This window comes from Anarrhichthys ocellatus, unplaced genomic scaffold (genome assembly GCF_004355925.1).
Source record: "Anarrhichthys ocellatus isolate YVR2014 unplaced genomic scaffold, GSC_Weel_1.0 scaffold35, whole genome shotgun sequence".
NCBI lineage: Eukaryota > Metazoa > Chordata > Actinopteri > Perciformes > Anarhichadidae > Anarrhichthys > Anarrhichthys ocellatus.
Window position 1 is genome coordinate 1,642,047 of NW_022280065.1, and position 21,876 is coordinate 1,663,922.

General features: G+C 44.7%; 1 protein-coding gene across 2 annotated transcripts in view; it reads right to left on the reverse strand.

Moving 5' to 3' along the window:
* Positions 1 to 21,670, reverse strand: part of LOC116393841 (TGF-beta receptor type-2-like) — a 28,125-nt gene extending 6,455 nt beyond the window's left edge. The window contains exons 1-5 of one of the 2 annotated variants that reach the window (XM_031866512.1): positions 21,592 to 21,670; positions 9,341 to 9,482; positions 8,281 to 8,474; positions 4,105 to 4,877; positions 3,201 to 3,342 (exon numbers count right to left, since the gene is read on the reverse strand). In XM_031866512.1, coding sequence (XP_031722372.1) covers positions 3,201 to 3,342; positions 4,105 to 4,877; positions 8,281 to 8,474; positions 9,341 to 9,471 — 1,240 coding nt within the window. In that variant the 5' untranslated portion in view covers positions 9,472 to 9,482; positions 21,592 to 21,670. Of the gene's footprint in view, positions 1 to 3,200; positions 3,343 to 4,104; positions 4,878 to 8,280; positions 8,475 to 9,340; positions 9,483 to 12,150; positions 12,743 to 21,591 lie in introns of those variants that run through there. The other variant, XM_031866511.1, reaches the window with a different exon arrangement.
* Between the last annotated feature and the right edge of the window lie 206 nt (positions 21,671 to 21,876).

The following is a 21,876-nucleotide window of genomic DNA, read 5'->3' on the forward strand; positions in this document are numbered from 1 at the left end:
ACACACACACACGTATACACACACACACACACACACACACACACACACACACACACACACACACACGACCATCAGGCCCTCCGGTCCTGGAGGAGTTGATGTTCTGACATCTGGAGAGCAGCTGCCTTAACCTCTCCTCCTCTCCGGTCTAGCCCAACCTCTCCCTCTAGGGACCGAAGGCATTTCTCCGTCTGCAGCTCCACATTCAACACCACTACACTATTATTCCCCTACGTGGCTCCACCCGTCCGAGGAACATAGTCTTTCCAAGCCCTAAATCTGGACCAGCTAAATTACATAGGAGACATTTTAGGGAACAGAGGCAGAGATAAAAAAAAAAGAAAAGGCCTGAGCCTTGAATCCAGCTTTTTCCCTTCTCTGCGAGGTGTGTTGATCTCCGTTTCTCTCTCTCGCTCTGTCTCCGTAGTCTTGGAAGATAAAGAAAGCAGAGTGATGGCTCATGGCTCATGGCTGGCTGACTGGCGCTGTCGACAGACGGCTGTGTTCTTCTCGCCTGGCAGATCTCGGATCAGACCGCGGCCCCGGGAACTGTGACAGAGTGGCTACGTGGCTGCCTGCCACTGAGACGCAGAGCGCTGATCAGACATCTGTCTTCCACAGACACACACGGGGCAGGTGGCAGCGGAGACCAGAGGGAGCCGGGGCTTCATCCCCAGCCGGTATGATGATGCCCGGGGATGTGTCACTCTGAATCTCTGCCTGTGTGCCCTGGTGTTCATATTTTGTCTCAAAGGACGCCGAGGAGTTCTCAGGGTGTCATTAGTGACTCACCGACCTCCGGGGACAACTTGGCAACTTCGGGAAAAATACAAGAGGCCAGCAGCGGGAAACTCACAGCAGCTTTACTGTCATGGTGCTCCGAGTGCAGAATCAATACCACATCTCTGCCAGCAGACGACCCACGAGGAGACTCTTTTTTTATTTTTTAGCTGCCAGTGAAGCAAAACCAAATTACTGCATCTCATTTACGCAGCTTCTTCTTTCCACCTTCCTCTATGAAGTCAGCAGGCCGGCTGTGTTTGTGCAACGTTTGAACCTTTCCACGTGAGAACATCTCCTTGGGCTTTTGCCAAGGTTTCAGAGGGTAACTTTTAAAATGTTAACCGATACAATCACCTGTTAAATAAGTAACCAGTAAACTAATCCAAGTATCACAGTATAAAAGTAATATAATCGGATTACTTTCCGTTACTTTTTGGATCACCTCAATAGCATCCAAGGACTCAAATCATTTGGCAAATTAGTGTTACCGGATTATAATGTGGAGCAGCAGCTGAACCCACTCAAGCAAATCAAATTAACCTATATGCAAATTTTTAGGGCTGTAACGAATGTCAAAAAATATGATTATGTGTTATGTCATATGTAATTTACGGTGTTGCTAGATTGACTCGTTTATACAGGTGCGCGTGAGAGACTTACGCAGTCCCATTAATCCGTTACTCCCCAAGCCTGGTTTTGGGCTTAATGAACTACAGATTTCCCCCTCTGTCTCAGGGAGTGGGCGGATAGTGGATAGAGATATACATGAGCTATTCCAGCTGCTTCCATCTTTTGTCACTGTTCTGGTAGAGTGGTGGGACGGGTACCCCTCCGCTTCCACCACCCTCCAGTAAATCTACGCTCGCCTGTCCTCCCAGTCTGTCTTTGCCGGCATGAGTAACGCTGGATGGCTGTCTGCAGCGTCTCGGTGCAGTGGGAGGGTGATTAACGGCTGCCTCACCTGCCCAGGGGTAGGAAGAAAGAGATGGAACAATGTCGAGACACCGAGCTGAAGTTTTATGGGCAGGGACACTCGGAAGAACATTTAAACTGGGTCTTAAATAATGTTTGCTGCCGTGTACAGTGTTTCTGTTTGTCTAGATCTCAATAAATATATAGTAAGGGAATGAAATAAACAAATGGAGGAGGATGAGTCGGATGAATAAAGCTGTTGTCCCTCAAATCCCTCAGGAGGAAACCACGAGAAGCCACACCAACTCCGCCTGGATTGGTTTAGTCCATCTCTGCCCCCATGTATCCTGTCTGGTCCGCTCTCGAGAGACACTAGCCGCAAAACATCCTCATAGAAAGGAGACATCCATACTTACAACTTCAGCCTAAGAACAGTGTGCCGCGGGGGCCGTGTTCTTTGCAAAACAGGAAATAGTCTATTTTCTTTTCAAATAGGTGTACCCAAAGGGCACACATGTTCCTGCTGCTTGGGAAAGCAAAGCAGAGGGGGACTGTGGGTCCCTCTGCCATGTTTTCTCTTCAGAGCACTCTTGGGCAGCGTAACTGTGCGATACAATTTAAGGAGGGGCCCCCCACGGGGGGTGGTCGTGGGGGCAAAACAGGAAATCGCCAAAGTAGAAGCGCTCATGCCCGAACCCGGCTTTCAATCACCGCTGTGACACAATGGAGACGGGAGCAGACACAGAAACAAACTGGACCACAGAGACACCAAAGGGAAGTGAAAACAAACGACTCGAGTGTCGACATGAAATACTGCTCTGCAGTTTTTGCCTTCAGATAATCGCCCATTTCTATTATTTGCACATATCCTGGCCTTGTTTTCGCTACAGAGTGACAAACACAAGTAACGGTACATTAGTAAAGTGAAGGCTGATCCTTGAGACTTCGACAAGATGGATTGTGCGTTTGACACTTTTGGATTTTGTTCCCACAGTGATAAATGGGTCGCGGGAGACACACGCCCAAGTCCTGGCGCGCAGTGTCACACATCTGGTAGGTGGACTTGGATTTGGTCACCGAGCTCCGTGATTGGTAGAGCTGGCGACGTGCTCGCTTTCCTTAGAGGTCAAGCAATTTTTCTTTTCGTATTTCTGAGGATATTTCCAGGCCTCACAGGGGATTTCATCAATCAGTGCTTCTATGGATTTCCTTTAGACTCAGCGGCCCGGGCTAATCTCTAATTTACCGAGGGAAACTTGGTTATGTCTATTATTAACTAAAGGTCACATGTGATGCTTACTGTGTGCACAGTGAGGGTACCATGCTACTGTATCATGCTGAAAGCAGGAGTCCACAAAACACAATTGATCAGGATAAATGCACAAAGAACATCTCAGAGGAGGGTGCAGTGGAGTTGAAAATAATTAAAGGAATAGTTTGACATTTAGAGGAGACAATACCAGCAGCACTTCATCCTACATCCTGCGTGTCTGATGAGATCTTACCTCCAATTGCGTCGCACCTGGAGATGATCTCCCACAGTACAAGAGCCATGGAGTAAACATCGGCCTGTTTGAAAGACTCAATGTTTTCCAGGTTGATTCTGGACTCCAAGACCTCTGGGGCCATGTACCTGGCTGTGCCCACCTGAGGAAAGACGGGGGTGAAAAAAGATTCCCATGTCACTGAAGTCCACGACGCCACAGAGGAGTTGTTCAGCTGAAAAAGCCCAGCTACGTAGAGCATCTTAAGAGTTATTTACGTGACGCGGGGGGGGGGGGGTTAATTGTGTGCCGTAGTATGTCATCGCATCATATTTATCTGAATCAAAATATGCTCGATGTAGAAAGTAATTGGAAAAACAAAAAAGGTAGCTCTGAGCTCAACAACGCGTCTCTTGTCTTCACATTAATTACCACCTTGGAAATTGTGTTCAACGGTGCTTCCTCGAAATGCATTAGTGGGCTTTACAATGCATTAGGTGTGCTGCGCAGCATGGGGGGGGGCGCATTTTTATTATGAGTCATTTTCACTACAGAGACTAATATGACTCCGGCCTATTACATCAGTGTAATGAGTCCATCAAGAATCAATCAAGCTTGTTTTTCTTGCGACTATTATAGAGCGACCACCTCAGAACACTTATGATTTCTATCAGCGCTATCCATCTGGGGCCAAGATATAGAGGGTGCCAAATATTTAGAGAGGGTGTGATGAGGGCCAGAGATGAAAGGTTTGATTGATTGCTCGGCTCTGTTCGAGATATGGCAGAGCTTGGAACGGCCTGTGTCTCGGCCGGCTGCGCAAATTAGAACAGGAGAAGATTTAGTTTTTTTTAAATCTCTGAGGGGATTAAAAGCACAGTAAAACCAAATAACACCCCACAAATGAATGCTTAGAATGCTTTACCTGCCCACTGTTGGCCAGCTCGTCCACAGACAGAGCGTTGTCCAGGCGGAGGGCGAGGCCGAAGTCACACAGGCAGCAGGTCAGGTCGCTTTTCACCAGTATGTTGGAGCTCTTAATGTCCCTGTGCGTGATAGGCACCTTATAGCGACCGCAGATGGTGTGGTCACTGTGAAGGTGCGCCACCCCGCGCGCCAGCGAACCCCCCAGCAGCCACAGGTCGTGCCAGCTGACGATGTGGTGAATCAAGAACTCTTGGAGGTTCCCTCGCGGCTGGTAGGCCGTGATCAGCCAGCACTGCCTCTGCGCCTTTCTGTCCTCCGCTGTCAGGAAGTGAAGCACGTTGTCGTGTCTCAGGTCCGCGTCCGAGAAAATGTCCTTCTCGTTCTTCCAGGAGGCGTACTCCTCGTACTGGAAGATCTTCACGGCCACCGTCTCGAAGCCCTGCTCCTCGCTGACCGAGGAGCCCTGCTTCAGCTTGGCTTTGTAAACTTCTGCGAAGCGGCCTTTTCCGACCTGGACGTCCAGCTCGATGGGCAGCAGCTCCGTGTTGTGGTTGAGGTTGTTGGCGTGCGTGGAGCTGCTGTCCGAGCCCTCGTCGTCAATCATGATGGCGTGACCATCGCTGAAGTCCCGGCGACCCCTCTTGCGCTTGGAGCTGGCTTGCCGCTGGCGGTAGACCCGATAGCAGTAGAAGGAAGAGACGACGATGACGGCCATAACCAGCAGAGGCACCAGGCTCACCAAGATGACCGCCACCACCTGGGAATCCATGTCTGAGGGAAGAAGAGCCAAAGGGATCGAGACGATGAAGACTCCCTCATTTATTACATTACATTAAAAAAAAGGAAATTTGAACAATTTCATGACCACTGGGCAAACTCCACCTGCTGGTCAAGATCATGCAATGTGATCAAAAGCTCCAGAACAGCAACCGTACCGAGGTTATTCTGTCAACCACAATGGTTATAGTTCAAAATAGGTTTTAAAAAGTGTGAGATTGTATTATTCTCTCTTCTCAGTGTGATGTTTTAAAAACACAGTTTTTTCCACTTGTGCTTTTTACAGAATAAGCATTACTATTAAACAATCGGTCTCCCAAAATAGAAAAGCAATCCATCTCAAACTGTCTCCGTATCAGCATCTTATGTAAGAGTAAAGTAATATTCTCAGAGCAGCAGAGGAACCTGAGCTGTCCCACTGGAATGTCAAGAAGCATCACAAAGCTAAAGTTAACGTCTGGGCCCTGACCCAGTCCACCACACATTGTGTCTCTTTATAGTATTCTTGTAATTTGTGTGTCTGAGAGCTGCTACGGTTTTGGCCAACAGTGAAAGTTTATGCTTGTGCTGTGTTTATACTCCAGTTTTTGAAGCAGCAGTCATAAACAGACCTATAAAAACTACATCACCAGGCACAACATACTAAACAAGAAAAACACCAATTGGTCCACAGTTTGAAGAGTTCTAAATTTAAATCATTTATATTTGTCTAGTTGCTAAACTGCCTGCCACACAACTTTTACACATTTAACATTTAACAGTTAGCAGCTACTACGGTGGGACAGGAATAGCTTCAAAGCTAAAACATCCTCACATTTTCCCCATTTTGCTTAAGAATAAGAAACTCATTTTAGAGGCAAGTGAAGAAGACGTGAGGAGCAGAGTCGGGCTGAAATAAGGGAGGACGACGAATGGGGAAGGCATCTAGCGGACTAGCCAGTCAATCCCTCTGGTTCTCTCTCATTTTTTTTCCTTCTAAACAGGAAACCACATGTCTGAAATCCTCAACATGGCCCCAGCCAGCAGTTTGTTTTTATTTTCGTAGAGTGAGAAACTATTTCTCGCAACAAACCTGTCACTGTGCCCCACGGACTCTCTCCGCTTTGGCCGAAACCCTCACTTAAAGGAATACTTCACCCCAAAATGACCATTTCAATATCAATTATTCACCCCGTGTTATCTCGAATTCTTGAAGAGAACTCAAGAAACTGTCTCGCATGCCTCCACTGTGAATGAAGAATCAAAAAACGGAGAAAAGTCTTCATGATTTAAAGTAAATGGGGGGGGGGGGGGGTTTACAACAGCAAACTATATCAAAACATCCGTTTACATTTGTCATTTCTTCAACAATTCAAGGTAACATGGGGTAAGTAATTGATTTACAAATGGTCATTTTGAGGCTGAAGTATTGCTTTAAAAAGGAAAAATATTCTATGAATGGCAATACCTTAATCTGATTCTTAAATCTTTGACCAGCTGGTTAAAACCCCTTCATTTAAGAATTTCCTTAACAAATTACCAAAAGCAGTGTTTGTAAAGTGAAGGAATTATTAAAAGGAATAGTTTTCCTGCTCAGAGTTAGAGATAAGATTGGTACAAATCCCTTATTTGTCAGTTAAACATGAAGTTGGAGACAGGAGGCAATTAGCTTAGCATAAAGACTGGAAACGGAGGGAAACAGCTAGCCTGGCTGTGTCCAAAGGTAAGAAAATTAAGCTCAGTGACTTCAGACTCCAGAAAATCATTGCTCCTGTTGGCACACAGCCCCATGGAGAAACCGTTAATTGATATTTTTACACTTGTAATGTTAGATGTACCGGCAGATGGATTCTGTTCCCTTTGAACAGAGCTATTTCACCGTTTCAATACTTTATGCTAAGATGTAGATACTACATCTGAGCTCCAACTTCTTGTTCTCAAGTTAGTTCTCCTTTTGTATTCTTCTTGCCATTTCCAATAGTTTTCGTCGATATGTTTCTGGTTCTGTTGAACACACCCTCGGCCCACTCGTCAGGGCAGCACATGGCGTGCAAAGACCGTGGCAACTCTGAGGTATTTCAACTGGTATGTGACAAACAACTTAGTCTTTCCTGTTACTTAAGTAATGGCTTTCCTAAACGTATCCCTCAGTTATGGGAAAAAGAGTCAGTAATAGGCTTAGTCACAAAAACTGTTTTGTACCTTGGGACACTGGTCACTAGAGGAGGAAGAGGTACATGCCCCCTAAATTTACTGGCATTGTTCCTTTGTGCTTTTTAGCTGGAGCTCGTTTATTACGACACATCTCATGTTAGTCACTGACAGTGCACAGACATTCTCGACGGTAGGGGAATGGATTTCCATTACGTGGTTTGGACTGGGCAGATGCTTTCAATTTGTGTCTCTGTGCACAGCCAGGTCTCAGAAGTGTACCTCCGTGTTGTTATTGCCTGGATGCTGTAGTCAAAATACATCTGATTCCGGGGCCAGCGCTGTAACTGGAGTCTACAAGCTAAAGTCTCCCAAACCTGTTTGTAATCATGTATCTGGAGAGCACTACAGTGCACACGTGTTTGCATTCATGCATGACGCCTTACATGACAAGCTGAGAGAAACTGGCATTATAACATTAGGCCCGCCAGGACTATGACGTTACCATGTTATGCTGCACAGATGTAGGAACCAAAGAGTCCCATCTTTGCATACATAAAACAGTGTTACTGGACTATTGCTTCACTGTTGAGGAATGCGAAAGAGATGGACACAATAAGGAACTGATGCAACTTTGTACTACTTCCAGGAGTATGAGTCACAATTGTGGGAAATACACTCATTTGCTTTGTGTTGGATGAGAAACTGTTCAGTGCAAGGCCAGCCAGCAGCTATTTGGCTTAGCTAAGCTAGCGTCACATGCTAAAGTATTTATGCTAAAGTCTTTATGCTAAGTTGCTGTAGCGCCATATTTAATGGGTTCAAGTATTCATTTAATTTCAGGAAGGCTTGAAAACTACCTTGGCAAAGGTGCGCCATATTTTTCTCGCAAGCCAATCAGAGCAGACTAGACTTTTCTAGAGGGAGGGCTTAAAGAGACGGGCGCTAAAACGGAGCGTTTCAGACGGAGAGTAATTACAGGTGTATTCAAACAGACAGTATGAGAAAATTGTGTTTTTTTTTAACATCAAAAGCATGAAAACATGTTCTAGTAGAAACTCAAAATACAAGTATGAAGCTGAAAATAAGCATGATATGTCCCCTTTAATGTGGCATGTCCACTGCACGATGGATCTTACCGGATCACAATCATGTTATCTTAAAGGCTCAATCGAAAAAGAAAATACATTGGTGTAAGAAACTCACTCGGCTCAAGAGTGGTTAAAAACAAAGGATTAGTGGACAAAATAATTGTGTCTTAACTTACAGGAGTTGAAGAAGATGTGCTCGTTGCACTCATCCTCAGAGCAGGAGCAGATGAAGAACTGTGAGCCCATGCCCTTTCGTTCTTTCATCTCACACTTGCTGTTGTTGTAATCCTCCAGGACCAGGCCATACAGCTTCTGAGATCGGCTGTGGCAGACTGTATCAACGGTGACATTGTCATCATCTTTCCTTCTCCTTGGAAAGAGAAAAAGCACAAAGAAAATACTGCCATTTACTGGACTGGCTTTGGCAATGAAGTCCCCTTTTCAGATATCTGTATTATCGTGTAACAAGGCAATGATGGCAGGTCTGCAGTTGTGCAAATATTGCGATTTCTAAGCAGTACAGTGATAGAGTGGGGACTGTAAATGGGATGTTTGTCTCTTGCAGCAGTCCACGGTCTCAGCATTATGTAAATTACTGCAATACAGGGGGTCACATTCGCGAACAGCGAGATTCTTCAAATACCATTACAAACACGAAACAAAGAAAAACCCTGAACATGCATAAATACACACATCTAAGTGTTGCTTCCCTGCTGGGCAGCATTGGCAGTGCAGAGTGTTTCAAAGAGGTGCTGCTGTCCATGTGCTATTAGCTTTCTGCTGACCTCAGCTCAGAGAACGTCCAACAACATCGGCAACATAATGAGAAACAGCGGCGCGGGTTTCAGCTTTTAACACGGGCACAAATCGGCCTCCTGCTGCTTCTCAGAGGCAGATTCGCTGCTGGATGCTGGATGTTTAGATGCTCGTGTGCTGTTGTGATCCGGCCGACGGCCTTCACCAGAACGCTGACTGACAAAGTGTTCAAAGGAAAACGTCAAATAAAGAAAGACGTTTTAGGGCTCCTGGGAGGAAATGAAGGAGGACGATTTGATTATAAAAAGAGCATCCATTGTGCCCTCATTTCCTCACGTCTTTGTTTGTACCCGTACTGTGACCCAAGAGGTGAATTATGTTAAATGCTCTTTTCGCTTTAACTAGACTCAACTAAAACCATTTTCGTAACCCTGGCTTTGATTCATAGAGAAACGTGAGTTTAGATGAGTGCCCACTTACCAGACAGTGACACACACATCTTCGTCTCTGGGGCAGATGGACGTGATGTCACAGTCCGCCTTGCAGCTCCCTTTACCTGTGCAGCTGGTGAGCTGCTCATCACAGAACTTACACAGCCTTCGTGACCTCATTATATTGGCTTCTGTTAAAAAAAATAAAAAGAGGAGAAGTGAGACAGGGCAGATGGTGAGTTGGGTACACAAAAAAGGTTCAGTGGACAGACAAGCTCATTTTCTTATATGGTATTGGGTTGACTAGGCAGCATGTGGCATTAAAAAGGACAAACAGACCACTCAGAAATGCAAAACAGTCTTACAGTTCATACTTATCAGCATGAAAATGTTCAAATCTAATTAAAGGGTGGGAGTCTTTTGGAATTTGATGATAAGTAGATGCAGATATTCAACCACACCACTGGAAAATCCCAACTATTTCATCCTCGGGGTGGCTAGATATTTCTTCCTGTGAAGTCGGAACAATAAGCGCAGCGCGCGGTGGCATCCACCTCCTTTGGTCTTGTTCAGACTTGACTTTGCCGGCAGGCAGACCCGTATCAGTGAGACAGACAGGATTGTGTGATGAGTGCCTGTGGGTTTGATAATCATCTAAGGAGACAACTGCCAGACAGGCAAGAACAACAAACAAAAGGAAACACGGATGCATCTCCTCACTGAGGAGTCTCTAATTTGTCCCACCGATGAGTCGGCGCCCCATCTACAGAGGTGTTCAAGAAGATCAAAAAGACAGGGGGGGGCGCGTATGTATTGCTATCTCTTTGTGTTTGGAGAGAGACAGAGATGGGTGTGTACGTGTTGGCGAGTGTTTGTATTAGTAGAGAAACTCTCTGACCACAGTCCTTTCATTGAGAGGCTTTTAATGATAAAAATCTGTCAGGCAGCATACCGCTGTTTGGCACAGAAAGGAGAGACAGAGCAGCGGGAAAGATGGACAATATCTCCCGACTTCTCCGATTTATTTCCTTTTACTCGAGGGAGTCCTCTCAGCCACATAAACTTGCGAGTGGAAAGTGGATCTTGTGGCTTCAAGAGTTGGAAATGATCCTAAAAGAGGATATTCCAATTTTCCCAGGATCAATCTAGCACCAGTGACTGTTGAAGCATCATCAGGAAAAAATGTGTCTCACGGGAGGATTTTGTGGGGCGTTTGTACAAGTGCACACAATGTGGACTCAAGTGGTACGATGAAGTTAGGCCGCTCTCTGAGAGTCTATCGAGTAAACAGAGTGGGAGAGAGTGAAAGACAAAGACTGTACTCCTTTCAGATCTTAAGGGTTCTGAAAGAAACAGAAATCAAATCAGCCCAATAGCAAAAAAACAGGAAGAGGAGAAACATGTGACAGGGCCTATATAGCAAAACCACATAGCCACACGTCGGCTGTACGCTGAGCCCAAGTGCACAGGAAGTTGAACCTGTTCATTGATGCGCAGCTCGTGACCAAACCGAGACAGAAAGTAGGTTAACATCTACCTCCTGTAGTTTAAAGATCACCCCCTAGGATGAAGCATCGTAAACAAACATGCACGATGCATCTGAAACATGTAGCCAGTTGTGTAAAGATGGCCCTGACAAGACTTTGATCACGTGACCACAACGTGAGACGTTCTTCAACTGGGAAGTGTAAGTGAAAGCAGACAGCGAAGGAGTCTGCCCAGCATCCGTTCCGCCTCCGACTTCACACCTTCTCGGGTGCGAAAAGCCCTCGCACAAAAAGCCTACTGTATCATTTCGCCCCAAATCTGCAGGGTGGGTTTAGACCTGCAGCAGAACCACTGTACAACCTGCAGCGCGGAAGAGCAGCGAATCTAGAGCAGTCGACGGCGTCCCGTTCCTGTGCCGGACTGAGATACTTTCACAGGAATCCTAGCAGGATATTGCAGACGGGTATTGCTTTTCTGGCCTCGTCTTCACCGGGAGACTCCCACACAAATAAAAACATCTAAATATTACACTTGAACTCCAGACTAAACGTCTGGACTGATGTGAAACTCTGCCTGGCGGGTTTGCCGGGTTGTTTTGAAGTAAGTCAGCACAGAGGGGATAGACCATGCTTGAGTGCTGGTGGTGGGAAGGTGGTTGAGCCGAGTAATTATATCATTAGAGCAACTCCTCTGAAAGAGCATGTCATTTAAACCCAAGGGGGGGCAATGGAAGGGATGAATGCTAGTAATTGTCACCCAGGGCTACATGTAATTGCAGAGAGGGGGGAAAAAGAGGATTAAGGAGCAGCCAAAGCCACTTGGTGCCACCGGGACTGAGTCTGAGACAGATGAAGGTAAAACGCTGTCTTCCTCAGGGGGGGCTGCTGGACCTGCTGTCAGCAATGTGCACATAAAAGGATGGAGATAACACATCCCAGGATTTAAAGGCTGCGACTTACGACAGGTGATGCCCTCAAATAATGTAGCATCCACAGTGAACAGCTAGGCTAACACACTAAAGGTTAGCGGTGTAAACAGAAGTGTATTTACAGGAAGAGCAAACGTGCTCGCAAGAACGAAAAAAAGGCTTGTTGAATGAATGAGGCACTCGAGCCTCGATAACTTGCGCACTTTGGCAGTTTGTCGTTTTTAATTAAATTAATTGGACTACTTGTAAAGTAAAGTGTACCACAGGCCCGTTAAAAACACCCGTGCAAAGAACAGTGAGTATAGTTTATCATATAATCCCAAGTTAAAGCGCTTAACAGCGCTCGCTGACGCGTCATTGGCGCTCCACTAATCACCCTGCAGCTGTGACTCAACGCAGCCGCTCCTTTGACAACTTCTCTCCACGTAAAAAGTTCAACTCACCCGCCTCCTCGAGCTGAATACTACCGAAGAGTATCGCTCCACACCAAAAAGCGGAAAACCTTAGTAGCTCCATTGAGAGACAGACTGTACACTCCCCTCCTTCTCATGAATTAACCGAAGCCTTTGACACCGGGTTAATATCCAGAGTTCGCGGACTCTCTTCGGTCCGCCTGTTGCTTCACCCACTCCAAAAAAATTAAAAAAAACGCCTCCACGGCTCCGGGTAGAAGCAGCAGAGTAAACACACCAGGCAGGACTTGCCCTATATGACTCACACAGTATGTGCACTTTCATGAAACAGGAAATCTTCAGAGGGGTTGGACAGTTTTTTTCTCTCTCTTCTTCTTCTTCTACTTCTACTTCTCAGTCATGCTCATGTGGCTCACACAGTCTTGAACCATGTCATTAAGAGGCTGAAACCCTGCAGAGCAAGACTTGAAATGACATGTTCTAAAATAGCTTAACCAGAAGCTTCACCTATAGGCTACACGCATATGCAAACACCCTGATTTACTTCAAAGCGGGCACACTGTCTACAGATCTTATTTAGAGCCGTCATCTCTCAAAAGAAAACTGCTGGGATTCTGCTCATATTTATTATAAGTCTTCCACACGTGTAGGTCTTCATTCCAGTAAATTACTTTGGACCCTGTTTTTCTGGAGAGGTTCCAGGCTCACAGTTAATCAGAGATGACATGAGAAGTGGCGAGAGTCACTCCATATCTCTCCTGTTTTTTTAATTTTTATTGAAGACACACGGAGGTTAAGTCCACTCTAACACCCATAAATTACCCGACTATTGCCGGGGCTTTGCCGACATGTGTTTTAAGCTCTGCATACTCGAGCTGTGATGTCAGGTTTCAGTCCTGACCCTGTGACCCCGGAGCTTATAACTCTCCACACAGGACGCCTACTCCTCCGGTTTTCAACTGCTTTGCTCAGTGAGCCTGTTTGAGCGTATAAAGACGCTCCTCGTCACTTCAGAAGTTGCCTGAGACTAGTAACATTTTTAAGTTGTCTTCAGAATCAAAGTAATCCAGTGATAGCAGTGTGTGCATCCATTTGTACATTTTAAACAGGAACTGAAAATAGCTAATTCTGTATAATGCCAACTGGCAAAAATGTTTACAAATCTAGGCTTAAATGTAGGCTTTGGGGGAGTTTTTGTTTAGCCCATTTTACTGACCCCATTTTACTTTTGGCTCCGGGTGGGTGTGCGCTTGTTTGCTCGAGCAGCCGTTCAGCACTGCAAGATGGGGTCCAAGCCACAAGGTGGAGACCCAACAGCGCCGTGAGCCCAAACCGGCCGTTCCCCACTGACCTCAGCACGTGGGCTCCCAGAGGGTCACAACATCCTGCTCACTGACCACAACACCCAAACAAACGCCTTTGTAAAAAACTTCATCTGCTTCAGTTCAACAGGAAACACACGTCACCCCCGTGTGCCCAGGCGTATTTAAACATGAGGCTTTTTTGTTTTTACTGTCACTTCATGTGCTTCTTTCACTGTTACTTTTAGCTTTCCCCCTGCACAAGTCTCCCAGTGTTCCTTTGCCTTTGAACCATTTTACCCCCCCCCGAATGCACAAACACAGATAAACAAGCGGCAGGCAAACATCCTGAGTGGTATTATGCTCAAGAGCAGGTGCTCAGCGTTCCTGTAAACAGTAAAGGTAAACAGAGCGACCGGATGACTAATCTCTGGACGCATGCCTCGAGATAATGCCGGTGGCAAACAAGCGCCATGTGCAGCACATTACAAAGTGGATGTCAGTCTTGCACCATTTCTCTGCATCTCTGTAGGAGGAAAGGTGGCAACACGCCTGCAGTGTCCCTCCCACACACAGGATTATATGCATATATTGTATGCTTATTTCTTATAAAATCCCTCCCCCGCACTGAGTGCCAACTTGAGGTGTGCCACAAAAGGAGAAGATGCACAGGAATACTGAACCTGTCAGTGCTGAGGCAAGTATTGGAAAGTTGGAAAGATGCGGAATTGCAGTTAAAAACAGTGAATGTATTATTTCAGCTCCCATTCTTACGACATTTTACCTGGACAATAAGTCCACCAGGTTTGATTTAAAGAGTGTTTTTTTAGATTATGTGTTAAAATGTTCTGTTTAGAAGGAAGACTATCGTTGTAGTTGGAAGCTGCATGGCACTACAGTCTTCCTACTGTATGAGATTCATGCACACCCTGTTCTTAGTACCTAAAATTATACGGTAGCACAAGTGATGCTTGTGTTTTGCCCTTTTTTTACAGGTTACTGTAAAATGAAAGTGCTGAGCTTTAGATTACACATGAGAAATGAAAAAAAAACTAATTATAAAGCAGGTTTATTTACATTATTTATAGTATTGCAGACTGTATTTTTTAAATATTATGTTGCAAAAGGAGCCAGGGAAACATAAACATCTCACAAAATATGAAAGTGTTATCTTATAATTGAAATAAAAAGGAAAAGGTAAAGGAAATTGTTGTCATCAGTTTGACAGGTCAGTGTGTCTCCACATTTTGTTAGTACAAATCAGTATCTGCTTTTAAAGTGGCTTTAAAACAGGTGAAATATGATTAATACTCTTATTTTTTTCAACTGGGTAAAGGAGTCAATGCCCACTGGGATTGGAGTTTAGCCACAGTCATGAACAGAAGAAGTCTGCTCCTCCAGGTGACCTTGAAGGCCACTGATTTATAAATGTACCTTGTACGCTTTTAGATCCACTCTCAACTCAGAAGGGTTGATCACTGATTTGCTGACGATTGGTCCGCTGGCTGCAGAAGTAAGCCAGCAACCTGCCGGATCACTGCACCCACTGCCAGCCAGCCTTACGCCGTCTGTCTATGTCAACCGCTTTCAATGAGGACTTTGTTGCAGGATAAATTGCACAAATACAGCTCACGCAAAAGGAAAAACATCGCTAAACACTGCTGTTGAAGTCCCACAAGCTCGGTCTTGTGTATTTGCACAGCAGAGACAAATGTTATACATCTTGCAAATTGCTTGTGAGAATAGTGGCACAAAGCAATCAGGTCATTTTAAAAGCAGTGCCTTCTTCAGTTACACTGCACATGACTAAAGGGACCTGCCTAAGCAACCGGAATATGACTTTTTTTTTATTCCAGATTGTGGATGGTAACAATTGCTAATTAGCACTAAACACAAAGTAGCAGCTGATGCTGTTACTGTAGCATTGCAGGTATTTGGTCATTAAGTATTGGACAAATTGAAAGGGTGCTAGAAGATAAAATGAAAAAGTCAGGGGAGCGCCAAAGTTGCAAGGACTCATCCTTGGCACCATGAATGTCAGCATAAAACTGACTCCATCCATTGGGCTAGTTGTTGTTGAAACATTTCAGTTTGGACCAAAGTGGTGGGCCAACCGACATCCTGACCCTGTGGCTAAAATTAGTTTCAAATCCTCCCGAGCATTCATCTCACAACTGCAACTCATAAGAGGACCATGAGTGACACAGCATGCATACAAACACATTTGAATCAAACCCACAGAAGCGTGCAGGAAAGATAGTGCTATTAAACACAACCTCCTGCTTTTAAGTTCAACACACGCACTCTGCCACAAATTCAGTCAAAGGGCAAAGAACTAAGGAAATCTGGCTTGACACGACCTGCATGTGGCTTTGACTGCTCACCCATACCGAGAGACACACACACACACACACACACACACACACACACACACACTGAATTGGCAGAGTTTTCTCTGTGCCATTGGTAAACCTAAGGAAGTCGCTCGCAATAGCCTATTCGGACAACAACAGCCTCTCTCCTTCATCTCCCACCGCTGTGAAAGGGCTTTTTCGCCCAGCATTAGTCAGACGCTGTGAAGGAAGGGAAAGTTTATCTTATACATGCCGAAGGTTACAACCTTTGGTATCACAACATGTTTAGGGCTATTGTTCCCTGGCAGAATATCGATAGGTGTCCCAAACTGTGCCAAAACCGGTTTTATAAGGACAACACAATGGAGGTGGGGCAGGCAACATCCTGTTTCTTGGTGTGGCTCATGTGGGGAGATGAAGTGACAGAGGTAAGAGCTCATGGGATACTCTTATCTGTACACATGCTTGGACTGTATCAGCCTTACATATTGACCATCATGGATTCGGACATAAAGCGCATTCTCACAAAACCCAAACTCTTCAATTCAAAAGACCACAAAGCAGCAAAAAGAGGAAAGGAAACAAACAGGCTGGCAAAAACAGCTTTCTGTAATGTTTGAAAACCATCTCTTTGCTTAGAGCACAAAGCCACAAGTCAACCTTTTCAGTGGAAATACAACAGATATCCAAAGTGTCATGCTGTGGTCTGTGCAGTGTAGGGTTAAACAAGCCCTCAGCCTGTGTCCTGCCATCAGTCCCTCAGCCTGTAACTACTTCTGTGGTGGGAGCAGGGAGAAGATGATGAAGATGATGGTCATGCCATTCACCAAACCTTGATTACAGGGAACGGACAATTTTAGCAAAGAGGGGGAAGATTTAGTTGCCCTGTCCCAGATTAAATGCTGCAGTCTGAAGTCCCGACAATGTGGCTGGAGATACAGTTACACACACAAACGCAAAGTGTGTCTTGTGCTGTGAGGGAGTGAATGCAGTATATCATGCATACTAAAATGGAAACATATGCGCTGCATGCAATCACAGCATTAATGAAAGCCATGTGAATCATAACGCTGTATGTATCGTATCACCGCACTTTGACACACACATGACCAGGGGTGGAAAATAACTATGTAGTATTAAGTAAGTACTTAAGTACAGTCTTGAGGTACTTTACTTAAAAGGTCTGATATATAATTGCGTTTTCTTTTTAGTTTTTTCTCACATGACCTGACGTAGGTTCCTGCATGATGATGCTGCTACATATACAGTACACTTATATCCTTATAGGCAGTGTATTAGTAACTTAGATGGCGGTCTTCTCCCAGTTCAGAGAGGCAGACAGGAGTACCACACAGAAGCTAAGCAATGTACTGCTGTGGACGCCTCGTTAGTTTGGTTCTGCGAGGTAAAATGATAGTTTTGTTGCAAAATGATAGTTTTGTTGCAAGCATAGGTGGCGGTCAGGCAGCCCTTTCCAACGGGGAACTGAAGCCGCTACATTGCTCTTTTCAAAGCCACAGATCTCCGTTGACAAAACAGGAATATCTATCAAAACACTGGAGTATACACTAATCTGGGGAAGTACCAGAAGTACATTTTAGCTCCTTCTGTAACATTAAAATACTGCTGAGATGTTTCTGCGTTAGTAATCATTCTCATCCAATATATTGTATATAATGATATAACTGATGAATCACATCTGGTTTATGGCCTGCAACTTTCATGTACCTTACCTTCCAGCTGCAGCCGAAGCCGTTTTCACCAACCCCCCCCCCCACCCCCCCCACAAAACCCTCAGATAAACAGACTGCACACTAACCTGCCATGAAAGACAACGTTAGCGCCTAGAAGGTGAACACAGTGGAGCCTGATGTTTCCTACAGGAAATTTGTGAAACAGAGCTCAACACTTCCTCCATCACTGGTAATACGGAAGTGACTTTGACATGTCACAGTAAGAAAAGCACAGGTGCACATAACAAAATGATGGCTGAATTCCATTAGCTGCCTTAGTCTCAGGATCCTGGTATTGTGCATGCTGGCTCATTGTTACACTGCCAGGACTTACTGGGGCCCTTGAATAGAACAGAGAAATTGTTAATGTCATTACTGTGTTTTCCTGCTGTGACAAGTTCAAATGTACTTTTTCTCAGGTTGTCTGCAAGAGGAGCTTGTCCATGTTGCTATAAGATAACGTGTAATAAGGTTAGATTTCTGGAGCACATACTGCCCTCAACTCGGTAAATGCAAAACACCAAGCTTTAGAACCGAAATATCAGTGGTTCACTAGAGGCAGCCATACACAAACAGCATCCACCGATTCACAGTCGTCTCTTTGTGGGATGCAACTCGAAGATGGGATGGGCAGGGAGGGGCGTGCATGCGAAAAAAAAACCCCAATGCTCAATGACATGCAACAGGCCGCACTCCAAATATGTTCGGCGAGCGAGCCCAGCGATCGTGGTTTCCCGAGAAACCCACTTGTAATAAACATTCAGAATCGGAGTGTTTTGAAGGGCAAGTCCTCCCTGGTCTCAGCGGCCGCAAGCGTATTTACAAACATCTGCCGATTCCCCCCGATGAGACCAAAGATTCCTCTGTGCACTTCCCATGGGAAAGGCTGCGCCGACATGGAGATGAACCGACATTCCAGCCAAACGAGGATTCTGCAGTAAAAAAAAAAAATAGTAGCAGACACCATGTTAATGTCACGTCTCTACCCAGAGGGGCCATTCCGGGGTCTCTTGAGACGTTGGTACACAAACATGAAAGCACTTAATTGGAGGATATCAAAACAATATTTACAAATGTCACAGGCAAAGTTAGACTAATGAGTTGGTTTGCTGACAATCTTTCTATTTAAAATCAAATATTGTCCAGTCAAAGTTATCCCTCTGAAAGTGCGGACATTTTGATCACATGTACATATCTGATGATGAAGCCAACAGCAGCATCTGAATCATTACAGATTCAGCTTCCTGTGATCTAACATCCCAGATGATGTTTACCCACCAGCGATAAAACGGAATTTTTAAGGGGTTTAAGGATATTCACTTGATAAAATATCAACAGGAATGATTAACTCTTTGATATAACTCATCCTCTATGACCGAGGCAGCCTGCAGCCTTAGTCTCATTTTCCAACACTGCTATGAGATTCAGTCCACCTCGGGACTCGGATCCCTCGCCACCTCTTTTTATTCCGTTGCATGTTGTCCAGTATACGCACAAACGCCATTAAAGATTCAATTAGATGCAAATGAACTGCTCAGCTATCTTGCACCTCACACGAACAACACGAGTATATTGAAGGCGACTTAACAGGCTCCTCTCCAATACTCCCTCTGACTGCAGTGCTGGGTGCCCGGGGCCAGTGGGTACATGCTGGGTGTGCCAGCACAGGAAGCAGCACTCATCCTGTGCCACCTTCTGCTCTTGTTGCAGGCAGGAAATACCACCATGACCCGACACTGATAAGGACAAGGAGCTGAACAGTGGCCGCGTGGTAAACAGCGCCAGACAATAGAGGGACCATATACTCTGTGTTTACGTTTGAGAGAGTGACAAAGAGATTGATAGAGATGGGAAAATGAAAAGGAAGGTTTTTAGTTGTTGTTTTTTAAGTGAAAGGGAATAGTTTGTATGCCAACCCATCAAATACGGCAGCTTGATCCGTGGCCCTACGCGCCAAAACTATAGTGCTTCACGCACCCCTCAGGTGTCAGTTTTGATGGTGCAGGGCTGCCACTGGTGGGCTTAAAAATTGTGTTGGGGTGTCGTAGTATAAAGAGCGGAAAAAGTCTGGATGGGGAGGAAGTCGGGTCGGATGGATCAAACAAACTCATGTTCCGTGTCAATCTAAAAACGCACTTAACTTATGTAACGTGATCTTTTCCAAAACCAAGTAGTTTTGTTGCTAACCAGGTATTAAGCTAATGTACCTAACTTACGCATGTATGTAACGTGACGTTAACCACATATTGGGATCTAACATTTCAGATGCTATCCTTGAAAAATGACACTAAAGGGGCCACTGACCAAGCGTCTGTAGGTGACTAGCTGGGAGTGAGAATGTGTTGTGTGAGCATAAGGACTTTTAAAAAGGAATACTTTGACATGTAAAGATATGTGCTTATTCATTTTCTTGCTGAGAGTTGGATGAGAAGATGGATTTACACTCTTGTGTCTGTACCGCAAATATTAAGCCACAGCCAGCAGGCTGTTAGCTTAGCTTAGCATCCAAGACCAGAAACAGAGGGGGCCAAAAGTGGCCTACGAGCACCTCTGAAGTTCACAAATGAACACGCTATATCTCGTTTGTTCAATCTGTACAGAAAAATAAGTTCAAAAATGGACGTAAAAATGGACAAACTACGCCTCAGCTAGAAATAGTCACATAACCACTCGTAACCACATGTAATTTTTACACACATTTTGTGCACATTCAAATAAAATGATTGTGGTTTCCTGAATTTAAAACTGTGAATGAATAAATACTTAATAAATATGATCCTAATAAGCATTTTACTCATTACAACCGTGTCATATTGTAAATCTTGACAGTAGGAGTTATTGACAAACACACTTTAAAATGTCCTGCTTAAAAGCAACATTACAGTGTGACATGAAGCAGTTATTGTTTGTTATATTGTGTGAGATTAAATAAAGTGTTACAGATATTGCATCATATATGTGAATGTGGTCCAAATATTGTTCACTAGCATCGGTCATTCTCTTGGTCCAGCGAGAACTATGTCAAATGTTTTGAGATGCAGTTGAAATGCGTTGCTGTGACACCAATGGATTTAATTTAACGCCTCATTCCAAGCGCTTCTCCTCTGCCCGGCGCAGTCATTTTCCCTCGCTGGTTTGTAAATTTACCGTGACTGTGAACATGCATTTATTTTCAGCCACTCCATGGAAATTGAGGCGAAGCTCAGCTCTGGATGACTTTGATCATGGAAAACCTGCTTGCAATTTCTTCCTTTTAAAACAAACTGTGCATGACATAAAGTGAGATTGAATCTCGGCATGTTCCCTCGGAGCCTTTGCGTCCACGCAGCATGCAAATGACAAGAAAATTACATCCCTCCTCTAATAGAGCCACTGTGGGCTTTGTTCAGTGCAGCCACTGTATTGCAGATCCATATAGTGCAGCTAATGAGGCCCACAACAAGCTGCTGATGGAATATTATAACATATTCTCCACTGAAAACAAGCTGCACATATTTACAGATAACACGGCTGAATGCTGATGTCACTGTTGAATCGATGCTTCCAGATAAAACAAATTTTTTCTATTTGGACAAAGGCATCAATTTCACATTGACTCATCAGATCTAATGAAGTTCACTCCTGCTTTTGGAGCCAACCTCCTCTTTTTTCTTTGCCAGGTCCCAGTGAGCTTGTCCAAACAGAGTGACTGCCAGCTTCCTTGCTGTGAGGAATTTCCTTGCAGAGTGCTCCCACCACCTCCCCTGACACCGGCATGATTTAGACATTTCAGGAAATCACATTTAAGTGTTCAGATCTGCTCTGACGCAAACGCAAGAGTCTCTCCTTTTTTTTTTGCTGGAATTCTATCATGAGGTCCGATGTGAAATATGATGTTTCCCAGATGAACAGGACTCTCCCTGAAAATTTGGCCGAGGGATTAAGATGTTCTACCCGAAAGCCCACAAAAAGTAAAAACATTAGGTAATAGTTTCTCAGTGTCAAGTTTTTATAATGTTCCAGTGATTTAAAAAGGCCAGAAAATGAATCAAAACCAAAGCAGTGACGTGTTTGACAGACGATACAAATCAGAACCAAGCTTACCTGGTCCTCCGTCTCTAGCTTTACAATCCCATCTTTCCTATTTAGTTCTGCATCTGGTCGCATCAGTGACTGAGGAGTACAGCGGAAAGAAAAAGACTGTTTACAACATTGTGAAAAAAGGATGTTACAACATAATCAGCCGCTTCATGCACAATACCAACAACACTGTCAGTGATGTGTTGGCCTTTGTTAACACGGATAACAGAACCTTTTCTTTGTAAAAGCCTCTCTCTCTCTCTCTCTCTCTCTCTCTCTCTCTCTCTCTCTCTCAGAACTTGAAGTGCT